This window comes from Populus nigra, chromosome 19 (genome assembly GCF_951802175.1).
Source record: "Populus nigra chromosome 19, ddPopNigr1.1, whole genome shotgun sequence".
In the NCBI taxonomy this organism is placed as follows: domain Eukaryota; kingdom Viridiplantae; phylum Streptophyta; class Magnoliopsida; order Malpighiales; family Salicaceae; genus Populus; species Populus nigra.
The window spans coordinates 12,422,047-12,442,954 of record NC_084870.1 but is presented as its reverse complement, the minus strand read 5'-3'; the positions used below and the strand labels follow the sequence as shown (position 1 = coordinate 12,442,954).

General features: G+C 35.2%; 5 protein-coding genes and 1 long non-coding RNA gene across 7 annotated transcripts; 3 read left to right on the top strand and 3 right to left on the bottom strand.

The window, feature by feature from the left end:
- Positions 1–1,228: 1,228 nt before the first annotated feature.
- LOC133679463 (uncharacterized) lies at positions 1,229–2,593 on the bottom strand. The gene is made up of 2 exons (XM_062102065.1): positions 1,518–2,593; positions 1,229–1,419 (listed from the first exon to the last, which is right to left on the bottom strand). Exons 1-2 carry the CDS (start codon positions 2,239–2,241, stop codon positions 1,316–1,318), a joined length of 828 nt encoding a protein of 275 aa, XP_061958049.1. The 5' UTR covers positions 2,242–2,593; the 3' UTR covers positions 1,229–1,315.
- Positions 2,594–3,128: 535 nt separating this feature from the next.
- On the bottom strand, positions 3,129–3,967 carry LOC133679464 (stress-response A/B barrel domain-containing protein At5g22580-like). Its single transcript, XM_062102066.1, has 2 exons — positions 3,636–3,967; positions 3,129–3,548 (listed from the first exon to the last, which is right to left on the bottom strand). The coding sequence occupies exons 1-2, from the start codon at positions 3,767–3,769 to the stop codon at positions 3,326–3,328; spliced, it is 357 nt and encodes a 118-aa protein (XP_061958050.1). The 5' UTR covers positions 3,770–3,967; the 3' UTR covers positions 3,129–3,325.
- A 3,918-nt stretch (positions 3,968–7,885) lies between these two features.
- On the top strand, positions 7,886–8,720 carry LOC133679899 (18.1 kDa class I heat shock protein-like). The gene has a single exon (XM_062102628.1). The coding sequence runs from the start codon at positions 8,063–8,065 to the stop codon at positions 8,537–8,539; it is 477 nt and encodes a 158-aa protein (XP_061958612.1). The 5' UTR covers positions 7,886–8,062; the 3' UTR covers positions 8,540–8,720.
- A 1,427-nt stretch (positions 8,721–10,147) lies between these two features.
- LOC133679927 (18.1 kDa class I heat shock protein-like) lies at positions 10,148–10,928 on the top strand. Its single transcript, XM_062102668.1, has one exon. It carries the CDS (start codon positions 10,286–10,288, stop codon positions 10,766–10,768), a length of 483 nt encoding a protein of 160 aa, XP_061958652.1. The 5' UTR covers positions 10,148–10,285; the 3' UTR covers positions 10,769–10,928.
- A 1,318-nt stretch (positions 10,929–12,246) lies between these two features.
- LOC133680519 (uncharacterized) lies at positions 12,247–17,760 on the top strand. Of its 2 annotated transcripts, XM_062103520.1 has the most exons (19): positions 12,248–12,573; positions 12,648–12,685; positions 12,778–12,800; positions 12,891–12,997; positions 13,081–13,132; positions 13,295–13,379; positions 14,136–14,226; positions 14,786–14,824; positions 14,963–15,030; positions 15,147–15,209; positions 15,339–15,394; positions 15,475–15,548; positions 15,807–15,899; positions 15,994–16,095; positions 16,286–16,366; positions 16,575–16,666; positions 16,799–16,814; positions 17,113–17,223; positions 17,324–17,760. In XM_062103520.1, exons 1-19 carry the CDS (start codon positions 12,460–12,462, stop codon positions 17,423–17,425), a joined length of 1,407 nt encoding a protein of 468 aa, XP_061959504.1. In that variant the 5' UTR covers positions 12,248–12,459; the 3' UTR covers positions 17,426–17,760. The 2 variants fall into 2 exon arrangements, with proteins under 2 accessions (XP_061959505.1, XP_061959504.1); XM_062103521.1 differs by lacking the exon at positions 12,648–12,685 and having other exon boundaries at positions 12,247–12,573.
- On the bottom strand, positions 17,013–20,660 carry LOC133680520 (uncharacterized). Its single transcript, XR_009836337.1, has 2 exons — positions 19,650–20,660; positions 17,013–17,887 (listed from the first exon to the last, which is right to left on the bottom strand). It is a non-coding gene; the product is annotated as an uncharacterized LOC133680520 (long non-coding RNA).
- Positions 20,661–20,908: the final 248 nt, after the last annotated feature.

The window sequence follows — 20,908 nt, the reverse complement described above, 5'->3', positions numbered from 1 at the left end:
ACCAAATTTCAACTGGATTCAATATTTAAATTAAAAAATTATATTGTTTTTGTTACATATACATACATGGAGGACTTGATTAGAAATTAAATACTATTTGGCTGGATCTGCTTGCCGCATTATTTGAATCAATGGGAACCTCAATTAGTCATATAAGACCTAGTTATAGCTTATCGGCGTGGTCTAGAATCCTATATACGACATGGTTTCAAAGCACTCCCGTCGGATATTCACGATCCCGATTGAATTGTTTTTTTTTTTAAATAATAATAATTATTATCTTTGAACTTTAAATTTTAGCTAAAATAGATATTTACTTAAATGCAAGTTTATTACAGATTTGATTTTAAGTTTTGATTCAATTAAATGTTATGATTTTTAACATGTTTCTAACGGGCACTTCATTTTAAAAAAAAAATATTTTAATTCAAATGTAATTTAAAGCTAAAATTTATTTTTCATAAGATATGCCAAACATAGCCATAATCAAATAATCTATAAATTGATTTTGAAATTTTTTAGAGCTGTTTCTGAAAATAATATATGAGAAGCAAAATCTAGAATCTCTCAGTATACATGGATAATATTTGTTTACGTGGCTAAATTGTTAAGAATAAAAAAAATATATTTTAAAAATAAATTATTTTAAAAAGTAACGTCTAATTCAGTCAAGAACATCTAACACTGTCACGAACACGATATTATTAACCAGCTTTCAATGGTCTGGCAGTACTTACAGATAGCATAGGAGGCCAGGACCCAATGACACTATTTCAAAAGATCATCTTCTTGAGTAAGGGAGGTGCTAATGACTCCTGACAAGTTAAGCTGCCATTGATTACGATGGAGCAAGTAATTAATGAAAACAGCATTATAAATCTCTCTTCCAACCTAACATTATTAAAGACCAGAACATTGGATTAGTATTTAGTTAGATTAGTTTAATTCATCTAGCATTCTAAGAGTGCATTTGCAATTAAGTTGCACCTAAAGCCATTTTTGACACTTAGGGCCAGCTACATGGTCTATTTATTTCTTACTTTAATCAGTTTTTTTAGCACTAAGCATGCCTTTAACGTTGATTTGTTACGTCATTTGTCATCTCCTCTCCTCTAGTCACTTCCAGAGCCCCCTTTGTCCATTTCATGATGCCCGTTGCCCCATCTTCAATAATGCAGTCATGGGAAATGCCATGATTAAGCGCGATTTAAACATGCAAGAGGAAGGATAAAGAGAGGCAAGTACTAGATGTTTATTACAACAGGAATGTGAAAACAAATCAAGAACTGTGTATACAGTTTTAAGTTCTCTTGCATCAACAATGGAAGAAGAAAACCAACACTACAAAGAAAGAAAGTACAGATAAGAGGACATTGCCAACAGGCTTAGTTGATCCTGCCATAGAAATGACCTTGTCTCCTGCAAAATCAGCAACCAATGTTAAAAACTGGATGGACAAGAAAACAAACCAAAATACCAAACATTCAAAGAGATCACAGATGAGGATATATGCTTACTACAATCTTGAGGGTGGCATATGCACTTCAACCCAACGCCACAATTTCCATTAGATTTTTGGCACTCATTACAGATATCTGGCACATGATCAGGAATGTCAAATGATATCCTTGTACCTAATTCATATCCCTTGTAGTCTTCATCATCTAGAGACCTTCTATACACCTGGCTGTAATGGGAACAATTCAAATCTTTTGGATGAAAAGCCTTATCAAGATTTTCAAGATCGACAAGTGAACAGGAATAAGGGGCTTCAAGTTTTTGCCTTTGAGTTTTAGCAGAAGCTGCACATGGATTCAAGTGACTGCAGTTAAGCACAGATGATGGCATGGGAGAGTTACTATTTAAGCAATTGAAGAGAAGAAGTGAGTTGGGCTGTGGAGGAGTAGGAAAACCAGCAGATAGAAGTGAAGGAGAGATATAGTGCCTTGAAGAAGAACAAGAAGAGTGAGAAATGGTAAGTGTTTTGCTTGCATAATTGATGGAAGAGACTGGAAAAAGACCGAGAGAGGTTCTAAAGTACAGTTTCTGAGATCTGCATAGGATCATGCGGTTTAATGGTGATTTAGCAGTCGAATTTGGACTCCAAAAAGGAGTTTGAATTTGGATTTTTCCACAAAAGCTTGTGTTAGCTGTGTGCTGGCACAGGGAAGAAGTGAAGAAGAAATTGATCAGGGTGAGAAGAAGAGGATAGAAAAAGTTGAGTTTCTTAGATGTATGCATTTCCTTTCCTCTTTCTAAGCTTGTTGATCTTTGAAATGGTGAACAGGTGAAGAAAATTTCCAAGGCTCCTCCTGTCCTTGATGACTAGATGAAAGTAGATGAAGAAGAATCTGCTTCTATTCATCAAGGATAAAAAAATACACGAGAAAAGAGAATCTACTTTTATCCTTGCAATGTATCTTATCTTCTGTCTAGTCTTTTTTTTTTTTAATCCCTAGGTAGCCACTGGCATGGCACCTTTGATAACCGAAATGGAAGAACATGCATTCACATTATGTTTCCCATAGGTTCAATATTTTCTTTTCCTTTTGCTTCCCCTTTTTTTGTAGAATTTGAAATCTCACAGGGACCCTTTTTTACTTTCTGCAACTCTCTTTTTTACAGTGTGATGTTGCTTTTTAGATTCTGTTCGACTCTTTGCTCTTGCTACTCTAGTAGCTGATGATATGTGAATATGTGAGAGTAATGGAGCATTAGCCCACTTGCTGGTTAGCTGATCTCATTGTGCTCGTGCATTTTCTCACACACAGCTGATTATGAGCCGATACAAGTTGAGAATAAATTAAGGCAGAACAGTGAAGCAGTCATGGAACAATTTACTCTACCGTTTATTTACCTTTTGAACTGGGGAGGAGCCGAATAGGCGGACAAGGGTTGCTTTTTGCTAACATGAGCGATAGGATCATGATTAAGAATCCAATGTTTTATGGATCATTGATTACGTTAGATAAAGGTTTTGTAACAAAGTCAAGGTTTTGTAACAGAGTCAAGAGAGTAGTTTAAACACCTTTTGACTAACAAGTATAAGGTTCAAAAGTATAGGTTTCACAGCAGGGCAATCTGTCTATTCATCAGAAAGATGATAAGGAAAAAAAAAAAAAGAAAGATGATAAGAAAGCAAAATGATCATAAAACATTTCCATATTACAGAGGTTGAAGATCCATAGGGTGAGCTAGTAGAGGAAATACCTAGCCACTAACAATTATACAAAGCAACCACATAATGATTTCAAACTTTATAAAACACATGCAAGCACCAATTTGTTTTTTTTTTTTGCCTTCTATTATCATGAGATGTTCTAGATCATGCCGATGCCGATGCCGATGCCGATGCCGATGGCTTAACACAAACAGATGGGAAACAAAGCACCACAATTTTCTCAATAGCTGCTGAAAATGTAGCAGAATATTCAACATGGTTAGGATGGCTCTGAAATGCAGCATGGTCTTCCTTCTTGTCAAACGTCATGGAGAAGGAATGAGTAAAGCCTTGTGTAAGCATCTCTGGGCCTTCAGAATCCTGCCCCCTGTCAAAACCAAGATGCAACATGTAGTGCTTGAATTGACTTGTAAGTTACAGAAGCAAAGGGCTCGATAAAATAATAAAGACTTACCATTCAAAGGACTTGACAAGATCGACCTCTGAAACCAGCTTCTCCATCCCCTTTACAATATCCTCGACCACAATACCTTCCTTGAACTTAACAACCACTAAGTGCTTGATCTCTCCCATGGCTCCTGCACCCATGAACACCAAATGTGTTAACTAAAACCTAGTATATATACACGCAAATATTATTTATGTGTCAACTTCCACAGTCTTGTCTGTCCACTGTTACACCCAATGACACATTTCACCACTAGGGTTAGCAAATCTTCACCCACTCTTGGACAGCAAATGCAGCTTGAAATCTGGAAAAGTACAATAAATGCATTGCATGGCCTAGTGACCCACTAGTCAGTAATTTCTTTGCTCCAACTCTCAGCAAAATTGTCCAGTCTCCGTTGTCTTAACCTTTTTGCTTTTGCACATGAATGGGGTCCTTGATGGTTTAGTGCCATCTATTATTTCTTGAAATTTGAAATTTCAAGTGTGATCTTAGTTTTTTTTTCCATGGACATGATCATCACATATGACAGGCCTTTTGTTCTCTTTCTTTTTGATGTGTGTGGAATAATTCTTGAGGGAGAGCACTTTCGTTTTAGCACTACTCCTGTCTGAAATTTAAGTATACAATTGTTTTTGCTGAACTTTTCTCCATGTCCTTCCCATGTGCTCCTTCCTTGGTCGTCATAAATGGATGCCATATCCCTCCTTAATTATCTTTAAGGAATCTTTATTCAAGCCTGCCTTTCACAGAAAGGGGAAGTTGTAAGGTTACTATCATTAAGATCATTTCATGATTTTGGACATTTTAGTTTACACGCACCTTGCAAAAGCATGTTAACCATTGCCCCACAATTTATAACTAGCCTGATTTCGTTTGAAATTTGGAGAAGCTTCAATTTAGTCCCTGATCTATTACTCCTTTATCATTTGAATCCTAAACCTTTTGATTCTTTTCATAAAAAAATCTACCAAGATCTTCTCCAAAACATAACCGATATAAGATAATGTTATCTCTCTATACATCCAAGACGTTCAAACTTAAAATAAGCTTTAATATGTCTTGAGGGAAAGTTATATAACACTGGCAAAAGAGAACTTTCAAGGGGAAATGGCTCCACATGTTTTATATTTTAAGAGTTTCATAGATCTGTTCTTATATGTTATCTAACCCATCATCCTGTCATGTTTTCACCGTCAAAACTAACAAAAATACATCACCTGACATGTATATATATATAATCAAGTCCTAATTTTACATATCCAAGATACCCTTCACTAAGGAGATAGAGATAAGAGGGGAGGATTTGAGATCTAATTAGGGTTCGATAAACCGAAATTTAATATAAAATTATATTTCATCCAAATAATATGGTTTTTTCATGTAACAATTGTTGTGGTGTGTTGATTGTGTTTGGGATGAAATTGATAAAACTAAAAGGTTTACAACTCAATTGATAATGGAATAATATTTCAATGGCTAAATCATGGTTTCCTTTAAAACTCTGTCCATGGCATTTGGCCAATATGTGACACTGTCAATTCAAAAGGATTTGTTTAGATTCTCAGTTTAGCAATGATCTACAAGCTTTTCGTTATTTTTTTTTTGTTGACATAATGGCATCTAGGCTTCAGAGAAATATTAGCATATCCACCCAAGAGATAGAGTGGTCTTGACGTGTTGTTTCAAATCTGAACATTGATGGGTAGTTTTCTTACTTTTTGGTTGGAGTTGCCGGTTAAACCACAGACATTGGACACTACGAACCAGTAATCTTCTTTAATTATTGAGTAAGCATGCCCACATGACTCCATCAAGATCTTGACCACCTCTGTTTACAATGTCATTAGCTAGCTTAATAGCCAATATAGAAAGCAAGAAAAAAAAGAGTAAATCAAGTTTAACTGAAAGTTCCTCGTAGATTTGGCTCCAAATTGACAGAAAATGCCGGACTTTTCGCACCTTCATTTCCAGCTTAATCTGGTAAGTTGATCGTGATTAATTACTGTCATCACCTTTTTGTCCTAAATTATTTGACGTCATCTTAACAACAAGCTCAATAGTTTCTGGTTAATTAACTGATCAAATCTTGAACAGGGTGGTGAACTCCTTAGTCAATCTTGAACACCTTACTGTTAAGCTCAAGTTAACGAGGCCACTGGCATGGCTTAGAAGTGATGCCGGTAGAAAAATTAGTCTGCAAAATAATTCTGCTGTGAAATACTCCATGGAGGACCTCTGATGACATAAAGATACAAAAAAAATAATATCATGTACCAAAATTCGTGGGACCGAAAAACAGTTTGATTGGTGACTATACACTAGATTGAGGAAGCTTATCACCATGTCACTGGTTCAATTGATGGGTTATTGGCCGGCTAGATTTTCTTTGTTCGGTTCTGAAAGGATGTTTGATGGGCTAGATTTTTTTTAACAATACTATGCTCGTACGCACGTAGGGATTAATCAAAAATTAAATTCGAGAAATTCCTCAAATCTTCTTGAAAAACCAAAACCGGATTCAAAAATTTCTTTTGAAATAACAATATATATTAAAAAAAAACGATGATACATTGAGGGAAATAAACTTACAATTCACTGTATTAAACGGGTTAGTTTCAAGCTAAAAAAAGAAAAGAAAATGAACAATGAATCTTGGTTTACCCAACCTAGTTGAATTGTGACTCGATTAAATCCTATTTAAATTCAATTAGGTTAATTTCAAGATTTTAAAAAATAAAATAATATCGTTATAATAAAAATAATGATCCAATGATCTTTATTTTTTTTTTTAAAAAAAAAACCACTAGATCAGCTGTAACAGCTAAAAAACCAATACACCGGAGATGCTAAAGGGGACTTTTACTCGTATTTCGATCATGACTATCAATTATTTACTCTAGAGGTGATGGTAGAGGTGATGGCATCTATTTTTTTTTGTTCTTTTCCGATTCGAGGTTTATGAATTCACCCTGTGGCTTTTTTTACCCTACCGACAGAAAGAGCAAATCCCCCCCTCGTGCAGGGAATAATGGTTCGAGTATACGTCTTCTTGTTTGTACGACCCCAACGTTAACAAGAGTTGTTGGTATTAGTCAAGGTTCAAAAAAAAGGCTCCACAATCCACATCTATTGAGAGTGCGGTTGCCTGCTGCTCCATTTAGGACTGGGACAGTAGGTTTTAGGACACGGAGTTAAAGGACAGCTTGAATAAGGACACTCTTGAAGCCCTCGTACGTTTGGGTCCTGAAAGAACAGGCAATTTTGGTGTCCCTTCCTTCCGGGTTATTTTAATACATCAAGTCAATATGCAATGATATGTTTTATTCTTCTAAATCTTTAATTCAAATCTCAGGATAGCGTCTGGGTTATTTTAATACATTAAGTCGATATAAATGACGTGTCATAGAATCATTTTAAAACAATTAATTTTAACTGATCTGATAATACTTTTCATCATCGAATAAAAAAACAAAAACATAGTTGGCCGACGTCGAAATAAATTTGTTTATTTCCCTTCAATTAATTGAACCTGGACGGGCCCCAGTACTCTTACCTGGACTCTGTGATCTATGTTTTCAGGCCCTCGGCTTGGATTTATGATAAAAATAAAACAATACTAGCACCGGCCTAGATGTCATGCGCCATCGTTCTGGCGTCTTTGTCCGGGCAAGTAAATCCCTTCTTCCTCCCAGTTTTTAATCACCGCGCCATACTTCACGTCCAAAATATTCGACATAAGGTGTTTGGTCTCTGAGAAATTGAAGGAAGAATCAAAACCATATATTTCTAGAATATATTTATTTTTCTTGGCTTTCTTTTCTAATGTAATTTATTTATTTAGATGCCGGTGTAAATGGACCGGCATTTACAAAATACTTTTAAGGTTCCTTGAATTCTACAATTTGCAAAGGTAATCAATTATATGATCACTAGCTATAATATCAACCTTATAGCTGCTTAGGAAAATTTCCCGATATTTTTTGGCTCAGAGTCGTGTGAGTTTCTCGGCCATGTTGACTCGGACCCCATTATTTTATGACTACCTTGGGCCATCAATTGGGTCCTCACGGAACAATGTATATGATTAGCAGACCCCAAAAAAAGAAAAACAAAGGCTTTCGGCCCATTAGTAAGTCAGACCCACTTGAATACCAAATCCACACACTTCAATTCACAACCGAGAGGATTCTGGAATTTACGAGAAAGTTCGTCAATCTTCTAATTTTTATCTGATGTTTTTGGTTGTCCTTAAGAATCTTCCTTCATCGGCGTACAACTCGATCGTCCAGAACAAACCAGATGCCTCCTTTACTTCTTATAAATACCCGACTTGTTCTGTGACTGTCTCTCGCACATAAGAATCAAGAACTAGAAGAAGCAATCAAAATATTAGCAGCAACCCAGCAGATATTAATTCTCTGAAAAAGAAGATGGCAATGGTTCCAAGCTTCTTTGACAATCGACGAGGCAGTAGCATTTTGGACCCATTCTCTGCTTTTGACATTTGGGATCCACTCAAGGACTTCCCTTTCACTTCCTCTAATTCCCTCATCTCTCGTGAAAATTCAGCTTCTGTTAACACCCGCATTGATTGGAAAGAGACCCCAGAAGCCCATGTCTTCAAGGCTGATCTTCCAGGGCTTAAGAAGGAGGAGGTGAAGGTTGAGATTGAAGATGACAGAGTCCTCCAGATTAGCGGAGAGAGGAGTGTGGAGAAGGAAGACAAGAACGACACATGGCATCGTGTAGAGCGTAGTAGTGGCAAGTTCTCGAGGAGGTTTAGGCTGCCTGAGAATGCCAAGGTGGATCAGGTTAAGGCTTCAATGGAGAATGGGGTTCTTACTGTCACTGTGCCTAAGGAGGAAGTCAAGAAACCTGAAGTCAAGGCAATTGAAATCTTTGGTTGAAGGAGACAGATGCCTGGTGGTTAATATCCCCTGTTTGTAAGAATTATGGTTCTTTTGCGCGTTTGTTTTTCTCAGGCAGTTGGAAGTTCCGGTCTCCCTGTTTAACATGCACAAAAGTGTTCAATGTATTACATAACACATCAATTTTGCTAATAAAATTTTTCATCCCACTCTCGCTTTCCTTCCTGATGTGTATCTTTCTTTTCTTTTTCGTGTTCACTCTTTCACTTCCGTGGAGCATACTTGTTAACCCAATCTGGTCTAACAGCTTAATCGTACAAATTTAAGACTCGAAACTCTAGCTTAATTGAATTCTAATTGATTTAGTTTGGGTGTTGATATAGTGCAATTCATGATTTTAGTGATTTGATTCAAATTTGAACAAGGCCTTTTCCTGGATTAATTCTCGGATAGATTTGACAATTTTCCTCTTTGAAATGTCTATTTTTGTTTTTATGATGTAAAATTGGTAATTCCAAACAAGAAAGGGATATATTTCAAACGGATATATTCAACATGACGAGACCAAGTTCGAAGCCAATCAACAAAAATACAGGTTTGTTTTTATTGTTTGTAGGAAGTAAAACAGATGGACGCTTCATCACACTCACAGTTTGCATACAGGTTGAAGCCCACCAGAAAATATTGGATTAATGCAGATTTTACCAGTTAACAATGGAGAGCCAAACACCACTTATTAGAAGAGCCTGCTCCCCCCTGCGCGCCACCATGTCCGTCTCCCCCTCCTCTTATATCTGGAGTTTTCACCTTAAAGAACGCCGACAGTGAGAAGGATCTTTCTTGACGTTTTCAAGTTATTCTTACAAATTTGTGATCACATCCACTAGAAAATTTATATCTCCACCCATGCGATGTCCTATTGTTAATCATGGAAAAACCTCTTCTGGGTTTCCACTACCAACTCATCGGGATGGTAGAGATAAACGACATACCCGATATTTTCATGGTTATAATTCCTTGACAAGCAGGCTTACGTCTTGTAAATGGGAGCTTACGGAAATGAAAGACCATCTTTATCTCCAATTTCCTATTTTGCAAATACCAGATTACGAAAACGCTTTCACACGTCCATGACAGCATTTAATGGTAGAAAACGTTGATAGTACATCTTCAAAACAATCATCAAACTTAAATGAATTTTTTAAGTTTGAAGATTTGAATTATAATCTTAAATAAAATGATTTGAGAAAAATATATGATGAATAGTTTTAAAAAGTTATTTATCAATAATGACAACTAATAAAAAAAAAAAAACTAAAATCGAAACATCAACAACTTTGTTAGATTCAATTTTTTGAATCTAAATTGATTTTATGCTAATCAGTTAACTCTATTTTGTTTTAATAAAAAAACTCAATTAATGTCAAGTAGATTACAGGGGCCTATAAGCAAAATAGGAGACATAGGTTTGAGCCCATTGGAAGTTCAAAACCCTATCGAACAAGTCCATAAATTTCAATCCACAGCCGAAAAGATGAAGAATTTACTAGAAAGCTCATCAAACTTCCAGTTCTTAGTCCGGCGTTGGACCCAGAATGTTCCACAGTCAGTTCTCACTCCATTGTCCAGAACAAACCAGATTCCTCATTTACGTCTTATAAATATACCAAACCTGTCTCATTGTTCTCACATCATCAAGAAAAATCTGAGAAGAAGAGGCAATCGAGAATTCCACAGCTAGTCGTCAAACCAAAAGATTATATCCGATTAAGAAAGAAGAGAGAGATGGCATTGATTCCAAGCTTCTTTGACAACCAACGAGGCAGCAGCATCTTCGATCCATTCTCATCATTATACATCTGGGATCCATTCAAGGACCTACCCCCCTTCATTTCCTCTTCAAACTCTCTCTTTTCTCGTGAAAATCCAGCTTTTGTTAACACCCGTATTGATTGGAAAGAGACCCCAGAAGCCCATGTCTTCAAGGCAGATCTTCCGGGGCTTAAAAAGGAGGAGGTAAAGGTAGAAATTGAAGATGACAGAGTGCTCCAGATTAGCGGACAGAGGAACGTGGAGAAGGAAGACAAGAACGACACATGGCATCGTGTGGAGCGTAGCAGTGGCAAGTTCTTGAGGAGGTTCAGGCTGCCTGAGAATGCCAAGATGGACCAAATTAAGGCTTGTATGGAGAATGGGGTTCTTACTGTCACTGTGCCTAAGGAGGAAGTCAAGAAACCTGATGTCAAGACTGTTGAAATCTCTGAATGAGATAATCAATCCGTACTTGTAACATCTGAATGTGTCGTCCTTTATAAACTATACTAGGAATCTTGGTCTCCCTGTTAGCATTCACATGCCTTCAGTGTATTGCAATGTAAGATTACAGTTTTGTTAATCAAATTTCCTGTCTTCCTTGTGATTTTCTGAACTTTGAGATTATTGTTTTATTTGATTAACACATGATCTGGATACATTGACAGCAATAACAAGAGCTCCTGTTTAATATGACAAATTCATCAGCCAAAGGGGTAGTTACTGCAGAAGAAGAATTTGTTCAAAAACGTGGATTAAATCAACTTGGAGAACCAGCTGGGAACAAAAGAAGTGCCAATTTCATTATAAATAATTTGAATCAAGCTTGTGTCTTATTGCTGAACAATAAAATGTTAATAATACGACAAATCAAATTTATATTTTTGAATTATAAATATTTTCAGATGATAAACTCAGAAGAAAGTATCATAAAAGTTCTACCATGTTTTCCTCATGTCCCTTGAAAAAACAAAAAACTTAAACCTGTCCTTTTCTTGTTTTACTTTTTAATAAAGCAAGAGGGTGGTTATAATGGTTGTAAAAATTGTTTTTTAAAATATATTTTATTAAGAAATATATTAAAATAATATTTTATTTTTATTTTTATTTTTTTAAAATATATTTTAATATTAGCATATTATGTAAAAATATTTAAAAAATTAATTTAAAATAATTTTTTTTAATAAAAAATAAGTTACATCGTGGCCACATTAAACAGGGTATAAATTGGATATGTCTTGTACTTCAAAAGGTGAAGAAAATTCACTAATTTTACCCCCTTTTTTTTTTATATGGTCCAAATTAGATGATTCTCTGACTTGTACCTACCACTGACATCTAGTATACCAGCCCATATGCTGCTAACTATTATAGTTTATAAATCCCCTGAGCACCATCTCATAAATACCAAGATTTTTTTTAAAAAAATAAAATAAAATCATTTTAATAATAAAAAAAATTGATCTTGATTCACTCATTAACCCACCAAGTAAACTCACAGCGACACACGAGGCTTGCAGCTCAGTGGCCTTGGCAGGCTTTGCCCTGCCTGTGCGTCCTGGATTCGAGTACTCGAGTGTACCCGTATTTGAGGGTTTAGCTGCTGTGGTCAATTCGTGTGACTTGTTCCGCCCCCGTCCCGGGTTTGACCCTCTATGTGCACGCCTGTCACCCCCGCGGTGCCTTACATGCTCCTGGGCTTGCAGGATGTCCAGCGGGCCATGAAGAATAGTCGTGGTGCGCGTAAGCTGGCCCAGACACCCCACGTAAAAAAAAAAAAAAAAAAACTCACAGCATAATAACCTGAGTTTTTTTTTGAAGTCAGATGCCGGGCTTGTTCCGGCAACTATACAGTATACACCAGCACCAGGCCGGATTTCATTACAAGTGTAGCAAAGGGCCCAAAATGTCACTAGCAAGGCAGCTACGGCCTGCTACCCAACAAATCCTTTCTCTTGGAGTATAAACAAAACCTCCTCCATTTTTAATAAACCCTCGTAAGCAAGCGAACTCTCCATTAAATTCCCATCTGTATCAGACTGTCAGGGTATTAAATTAAATTCTGCAGGGCTTCATCTCTTTAGGCTTTACATTCCAAAAAAATTAAAAAATTACAAAAAATCCACCACTTATTTCTACTGAAGAAAATGGGGGCTTATAGCAACGAAGAACTCCCACTGCCTCCAGTTTCCGATTTTTCAAATACCCGACTATCCAAACACGTTCACGATAATGTCCACGGCAACATTTACCTCGATCCGGTACCCTTACTCCCTTTATCTCTCTGTAATTATTATTTTTTTCATTTTTTTAAATTTTTTCCCTTGGACTGCAGCTCTCTTTAAAGTTCATTGATACAGAGCAGTTTCAAAGGTTTTGCTTTTTATTTTTTTTGTTTTTTCATATATAATTTCTTTCCTGAATTATGCAATTTCACGTAATGCTTGTCTATTTATTTGTTACAGGCTGCGGGACCTTAAACAACTTGGTGAGTTCTGTGTTCTTTTCCTGAAAAATAACTTTCTTATTTAATTATTTTTTAATTATGAAAATTAGTTACGGTTTCCGGGTGTCTCAGGTGCTGCGCATATGGTTTATCCTGGGGCTGTGCATTCCAGGTTCGAACATTCTCTCGGCGTGTATTGGCTTGCTGGTGAAGCTGTTCAAATGCTCAAAAAGTACCAGGTAATAGAGTCATACACCTACCTAGCACCTATCCTCTTAATTGCAGCGTTTTTATTTTTCATATTTGCTACTGATGATTGCAGGGTTTGGAGCTAGGTATTGATAATTTTGATATTCAGACGGTGAAACTTGCAGGTAGTTCAACATGTTATACATATCTTTGTCTTCCCAACCAAACATGTTTCTATCCTGTTTCTTTTGTTATAGGACACTAACCAAATGCAAGGCAAGTGCCTCTCTTTAATGTTAGCTGGTGTTAAGGTTTTTTGTTTTGTAATTTTTTCATTCAATTTGTAGGACTTCTACATGATGTGGGTCACGGTCCCTTCAGTCACTTGTTTCAATCCGAGTTTCTCCCTCTGGTTATGAATGGCACGGAATGGTACATTTTACATCTTAGAAAGCGTGTGTGTGAGTGTTGTGATTATACAAATCAATTGTTGGATGGATGCCTTAGAATTAGAAGCCTAAATTTGAGGAGTTAATTTTTGAGAAACGACCTCCATTCCAGAAATCTATCTATTTAGGTGCAAGACTAAATCAATCCAATGAGTTAATTGTTGTAAAGTCACCATATTAGCCAATCAGAACTCGACAAGTGTTAAAATGAACCCAGTGAGATGTTGCCACTTGGAATCTACTAATTAATGAAGGTACTAACATTAAACATTTAACTCTCCCTCATGAATGTTCTTCACATTGTTTTTATTTTCCTCATATTATAATTCTAATAAAATTGGATGTATTGAATTGTCACGTTTTATTTACCATAAATTCCTTTAATCTTCTTATGAAAAGGACGTTGCAAAAACTCCAAAGAGATATGCAGCTAAACCAGTCCACTTGAGTTTTTTTTTTCCTAATCAATAACTCTACTGCCTTTTAAGCTTTATCCAACCATATATGTTAAATACTGAACCTATACTCCAAAAATAACAAATCTGAATGGGTCTTTAGGTCTTTTGCTTGCTTTTCTTTGTGTGAATTTGTTCTACTGAATCTTAGTGTTTAAAATATTGTTTCTTAATAGATAAAAAGGTAACAAAGCTTGAATGTGTTCGCTTCTTCTTCTTCTTTTCTTATATATTATTTCAAAAATCATTTCAATATCTGTTTATGACATTGTTATACTTACCAGGTCGCATGAGCAAATGTCAACAAAAATGGTTGATCATATTGTTGATAAGCACCATATAGACGTTGACTCTGACATGATGAGAAAAGTTAAGGTAATTTGATATTTTTAGGAAATTCTAATTCACATTATCTTTTGTGAATACGTGACTAGCATTCACATGCAAGCTACAGGTTCAATGAATCATGTGAAGTAAAATCAAAAGACAAGGTGTGGATTGACTTTCTGAAAGAAACAATGGATCTTATAAAGGGTTTTTCGCTCTCTAATTGATGCTTCAACAGTAATTTGAGCCATATATACTGTATATCATATTATTCTAATCTCTTAACATGTTTGGAAGCTCCTCTAGGTATTTCTAGATCACATGCATGGAAGCTATGCCCACAGTTCAAATTATAATATGCGTGTAAGGTCATGCTACACTAATTTATAGGCTCGTATGTGCACCTGTGATGATAGTTTGGGCCTTCCATTTTTTCTCATCTAGACATCCATCTTGTAATCTGATCCTTATATGTTCTCATTACATTTCCTTTTCATTTTGATAAAGTAACGTGGTTCATGGATTTTGTAGGATGAAAAACAAAAAAACTTTCTGAGTTTTTTTCTTTTTGTCATGATTTTTATATATACGTTGCATTTATTTACAGGAGATGATACTAGCTAGCTCAAGATCAGCACCAAAAAATGTAAGGTCTTTTTTCTAGGTTCTCCATCATGTTGCAATATATTGATAAAATGGGGGTGAAAGAAACTTGTTGAAACATATTGTTTTTTTATCATCTTAGTTTTATTTTCAACATTTATGGGTTTGCTTTGATGTGCAGGATGCAGGTGAGAAGCGCTTTTTGTATGATATTGTTGCGAATGGTCGAAATGGAGTTGATGTGGACAAGTGAGTGAAGTTTAGGGATTTTCCATTACTAAATTATGTGCTAAGTTTAGGGATTTTCCATTACTAAATTATGTGCTACATTTCTTCTTTTGATTGATGATACTGTTGATATACAGGTTTGATTATATTGTCCGTGACAGCCGAGCCTGCGGTCTGGGATGCAGTTTTGAGTTTCAGAGGTTTTTGTTAATATCCCTAAGTCAGTTTTTTTTTTCTGCAGCTAGTGCATTAATACAATTTATTACCTAGCAAAGCATTAGTAATATTTTGGAATAGTTTTCCAGTGCTATATGCTCTTCATTTTGTAGGTTGATGCAGACAATGCGAGTTATGGGTGATGAGATTTGTTATCGTGCCAAGGAGTGTTAGTATCTCCTATCCATCCATGAAGAAATTTAATTGTGGTCTTTATTGTCATTTTCATAATTTTGGGTATTTTGGCAGATCTCACTGTCCATAAGTTGTTTGCTACTCGCGCGGATCTTTACCGTACAGTTTATGTTCACCCAAAAGTAAAGGTATAAACTAGGATTGGTTATTGTCTTCTATGGTGGCACATCCCTTCTAATCTCAAAAAAAAAAAAAAAAAAAAAGAACACAAAAGTGTAGTATTCTTCAGCTGCTTCTGTCATGTTGACATGTTTTCCCTGTGACATTTCTTTCCTTGTTTTTCTTTACCTGTCAAGTTATTATTTTTTTATCTTTTGTTCTATTGCTCATTTTCCTCACTTGATTTGAAGATCAAAGCGGCTATTATGATGTTGATGCTATTGCAGGCTATAGAGCTGATGATTGTAGATGCCTTGGTGGAAGCAAATGATTATCTGCAAATTTCATCTTTCATTGAAGATCCTTCAGAATACTGGAAGGTAATGAAAGCTGTTTTCAATAAGAAGCTGGGGTGAATAGTTTTATTTCCTATTATAAGATAATGTTGTGCTTTGCTTGTTATCGAGAATGCAGTTAGATGATTCAATAATCAAAACTATTGAGACAGCTCCAAACCAACAACTAAGGGAATCCAGGAATTTGATCCGACGCATACGCACGAGAAATCTTTACCAGGTAGTGAATTTTTGCTGTTTAGCACTTTCTTTAAATAATATAATTTGCCTTTGTTTTGTATGTTAATTGTATTGAAGGAAGCATAGTAATTCATGTATTTGCATGTGATGTTAGCATGCTTTTTACACTACGGTTTCAGATACGGTGTGTGGGTGGTGAAGTTTAAGCAATTCCCTTTTCCTTGTGGCAGTTTTGCAATGAGTATGCTGTTCCAAGGGACAAGATAGAAAATTTCAAAGACGTCACTGCACAGGATATTGTTTGTTCCCAGGTTTTACACACCTTTCATTTTATGCTTTGAGAATTAAGGTCATCGCACAAACATTTCCATACAAAATGGGAGTGTGCTTGCTGCTGCTTCTTCTTTTCCCCATTTTTCGTGTGTGTGTGTGTGTGTTTGCAGGGTTGGGTATGTCAAATTTCCCTTTCTTGTGTGTGCCAAGCACATTTCTACTATATAAGCTATTTTTTTGTGGCAGAAAAATGGTGGGGTGCTACTGAAGGAGGAGGATGTTGCTGTAAGCAATGTGAGGATTGATTTGACTCGTGGAAGGCATAATCCTCTTGAAAGGTACTTGACAAAGTACAAGGGAAACTATTTTATATTTGAACATGGCATCACTTTTTTGTTGTAATTTTGGGTTGAACAGTAAATTCTACTAATTTTTGTTTCTCTTTGTTTGGTACTTGTAATCTTCTCCAGAATCAGTTTTTTCAAGGTAATCTAATCTACTTTATTAACCTCAATTGTCATGCACTCTAGTTTTAGTTTAGTTGGATGTTATCTGGTCCCTAAAATGACTATTTGACTTTTGTTCACGATTCTGCTTAGTTGATGGCATTTTCACACTGTTATCATAGGTGCAGGAGTTTCTATAATCTAAAAGTAATGAATTGGATGAACTTTTAGGAGAGGATTAGAGTGGAACTCAACATTATTATATGCTCAAGCCAGAACCCATATAATATTCAATTTTTTACACGTGGTTTTATTTCCTTTTCTTCTCTCCTGTTTAGGATTATGAGAGTGAAGAAAAATTTTCTATACCTGATGATCGCATCAGTCACCTGCTGCCTACATGCTTTCAAGATATGATAGTCAGGGTCTACGCCAAAAAGCCTGAACTGGTTTGAGATCCAAATGACATAGTAGTTTGATTGCAAATGGATGCCTAACCATGTCATACTATTTCCAGTAACATTTCTTTTTCTGAACATCATGTAACAGGTAGGAGCAATCTCTGAGGCTTTTGAAAACTTCCAGCTAAACGAGTATGGGATTAAGGCGCAAGTACATGCAACTCCAGAGAAGAAGAAACGACGAATGTAAGGTTTAACGAAGTGTTGATTGTCTGTCCATTCTATCTAGCAAGGAAAAATGAATGTAAGATGATTTATGTTTTTGAAAATGTTGAGGGAACATAATATACCTGGTTAATAGCGGAAAGCAGTGTAGATCCAGGTATCCCTGTACCCGCATGATCTTCATGAGATTGAGCTGGTGTTCTTGTCATCATTGCGAATGTAGGAGGGATTCGAGAGACGAAGCATGATGAGAGGTGAATTGCATCTTTCATTGAACGTCTTGAACATTCACACTGCTTTCTCAAAGTGATTTAAAGATGCATTTAATTAAAAGTTTGAACCTTGAGCATTTCCAAGAAATGATGAAAGCAAATTAGAAATATTGTTATTGGGTCTGATATAGCCCACCTCCATCTGGGTTGGTCTGGTGGAGGTAGAAGAAACCATGGGTTATTGTCATTTCCTTTCCTTTATTATAGCATGCAGCCTGCAACCATTTTTGTGAACGTGGAAATTTCTTTATCGTTATCCTAGCAAATTTGAGGCCCGTTATCACACACAGTATTACTTACAAAAAATAAATTCAGTTTTATAGCAATCATTTATGATTATGTTTAATCTTTTTATTACTAGAAATTATAATACAATTCTAAATCTGAATTAATTAAGTAGACATATAAAATAGTTAAAAGAGTAATGATCTTTTTCTTTCTTTATTTTTTTTTAAAGAAAGATTTTGGGTATCAATAATTGAACACTACCCATGCACCAAAGTTACCTGAGGGTCTGCAAGGCTCGGGTCAACTTAATTTTTTTTATCTTAAACAAATGGGTCAAAACTAGTTTGTTTTGTAAAAAAAAGTCAACATAATTTTGTTCTTAAACAAATGGGTCCAAATTAGTTCTGTAAAAAAAGTCGACGGATTAATTGACTGGGTTTTATCGGTTTAATTTAGGTTTTTTACTAGGTCATCTGATTTTATTTTTTTTGCTTTCTCTGTTTTTTCTTCTTATAATAATGTACTCTATTTGCTTATTTAATTATACAAGTTAGATGATATCAAGGTGGTTTCATATTTTTAGGTCCAATATTTTATGTAACTTTTAATACATTCAGTTTGAAGATCTAATCTAATTTCAAACTTGGATCCATCACTGTTTAATTAAAACTCAAGTTCCAACAGTAGTTAAGGTTCAATCATATTAGTTTTAGGGATTGATTTGATGTGGGATTCAGATGAATATATAAATCGAAGTTATGGTTTAAAATATGCCGAGGTTTAGATTTTGATGTACATGAAACCAATTCTCGTAATTTGATTCAATTATAGTATTTAATTGATTAATAAATTCAATCCACTTGTTTAAAAAAAATATAATTCAATCCATTTTGTTTCTTAAATTACTTTTATTATTTTCATCTTATTCCTTTAAATATATCTCAAAAAAGATATGAATATAGTGGGGAAGCTAGTTTTTAACATTAATTAATTTCTAAGAGGAGTTGGCCTTGGTTTGTTTTTGTATAATTTTTAGAGCTTGGATTTTATTTGAGATTCAATTCTTAACACTCAAAATAATTTTAAATATAAAATTTCTGAATTAAATTTAATTAAGAGGATTATTACAGAACCATAACAATTAAGTTAAACAAGGGATGAAAACTCATTCTTAATTTTATCACCTCCGTTGCCAATGAATCAAATATTTCTCAAGTTTGTCTTTCCATCCAATATCATCATAACCTTTTAATTTGAACATGAAATTCTCTCCAAAACAGTGCTGTTTTATTTCACAAAATAGCAAAAAAGAGCATGGATATTGGAATATCTAATGCTTTAGTGTTTTTACATCATCTTGGTCACCGTAGGACAGGGCAAGGGCAATTATTTTTGGCCTTGTTTCTATGGAGGAGACAAATTTGGTCGGTAAGAGCCTCCTCGAGAAACTTGGCTACAGGATTCATGTGATGAGAAGAGGCTTTTGGTGGCGCTAAAAACACTTATTCAACGATGCCTATGCATAGGTAGAAGTATACATCTTTCGTCTCACACACTTTTGTTTAAAATATATCAGAAATTATCCAGCAGGAGTGATATAGATTTCCAATTAAATTGATTTCCTTCCCATTGCACCAATATACATGTGTCACGATCTTATTGGTGTGTAAGAATTATGTTCCAAACGAATGTTACATCATACTAAAGAGAAACATATTTCAAGAAAACATCTCTGGGTAAAGGATTTACCTTCAAAAGGAGATATTGATCATCTGCTAGATATATCGCAATACACAGTTAAGATGGCTCTGAAAGTTTTTTTCTTTTGGTTCGACGATAAAGATATTTTCAAGTTAGTTTGTGTATTAATCAAAGACAAAGATTTTTCCAAATAATCAAAAGCTTTGAAAACAAACACATTAATTCACGAACACACGAGGTAAAAAACAAAATTCAGAGTGGAAGAAGAGCGTACCAAAGTTTGTCTCTTAGAAACATCACACAACTTACCAAGAAATAAATTAGAATGAGGCAAGAAAAATAGAAACAGATGTGGGTTTCACACTGACGAGTAACAATTTAATTTTCATGGAAGTCTGAATATAAATTAGGAGAAGATCTTTCTCCGCTTTCTGCAAAAATAGATAACAGAGTATGGAAAAGGAGATTTATTATAAAAAATAGGATTCAACTGAACCCTACCAATTCTTATTCATGGAAGTTGAACCCAAACAGTAACACATGCGAAAATATATCAATACCTGGACGGACCTTAAGAATAGGAATCAAATGGAGTATGATCATCAGTTAGTAGAAACTCCCTCTCCACCTTTAGCACCTCCAGCACCTCGCAATTCCAGAGTTTTCACCTTGAATAACTCGTGTTTTGATGAGCTAGGCTCCTCATCAGCGTCTGGTGCACATGCATGTCCCAGAAAGAATGCAACTCTCTGGTTCCTGATAGACGCTATAGCCTATTCGGCACCAAGACTACGGCGAACCATTTCCCACACAGTCAGATCTTGGCTTTGAGACTTGTTCCAAGACAAAGGGGTTGCCAACATATATATATATATATATTGGCTGTTTCCTTTGATTGGAGATTAGAGCAGAAGTAGAGCATAAATAAAGCATATAGACCGGAGGCTGGAGCATTGTTTATGACATGAAATTGGGAGGGTTGACCTTGGAAAAAATCAACTCGTGCTTGCATTTCGTGGATACAAAGGCTGAGCCATTTACCTAGTTGGTGGTGTTTGAATTTGGCTTCTTCTTGGCAAGGGACCGGAAGTTTCTTAAATTCCTACATTAATTTTGTAAGCTCCGTCACAACCATATTTTGGAAATTTCTAGATTTATTTTAACTTTAAACTATAATTTTTTATATTTTTAAATCATTTTAATAGGCTGATATTAAAAATAAATTTTAAAAAATAATAATAATAAATTATTTTAATATATTTTCAAGTAAAAAATACTTAAAAAAAAATCTCTACCACAATCTAAAT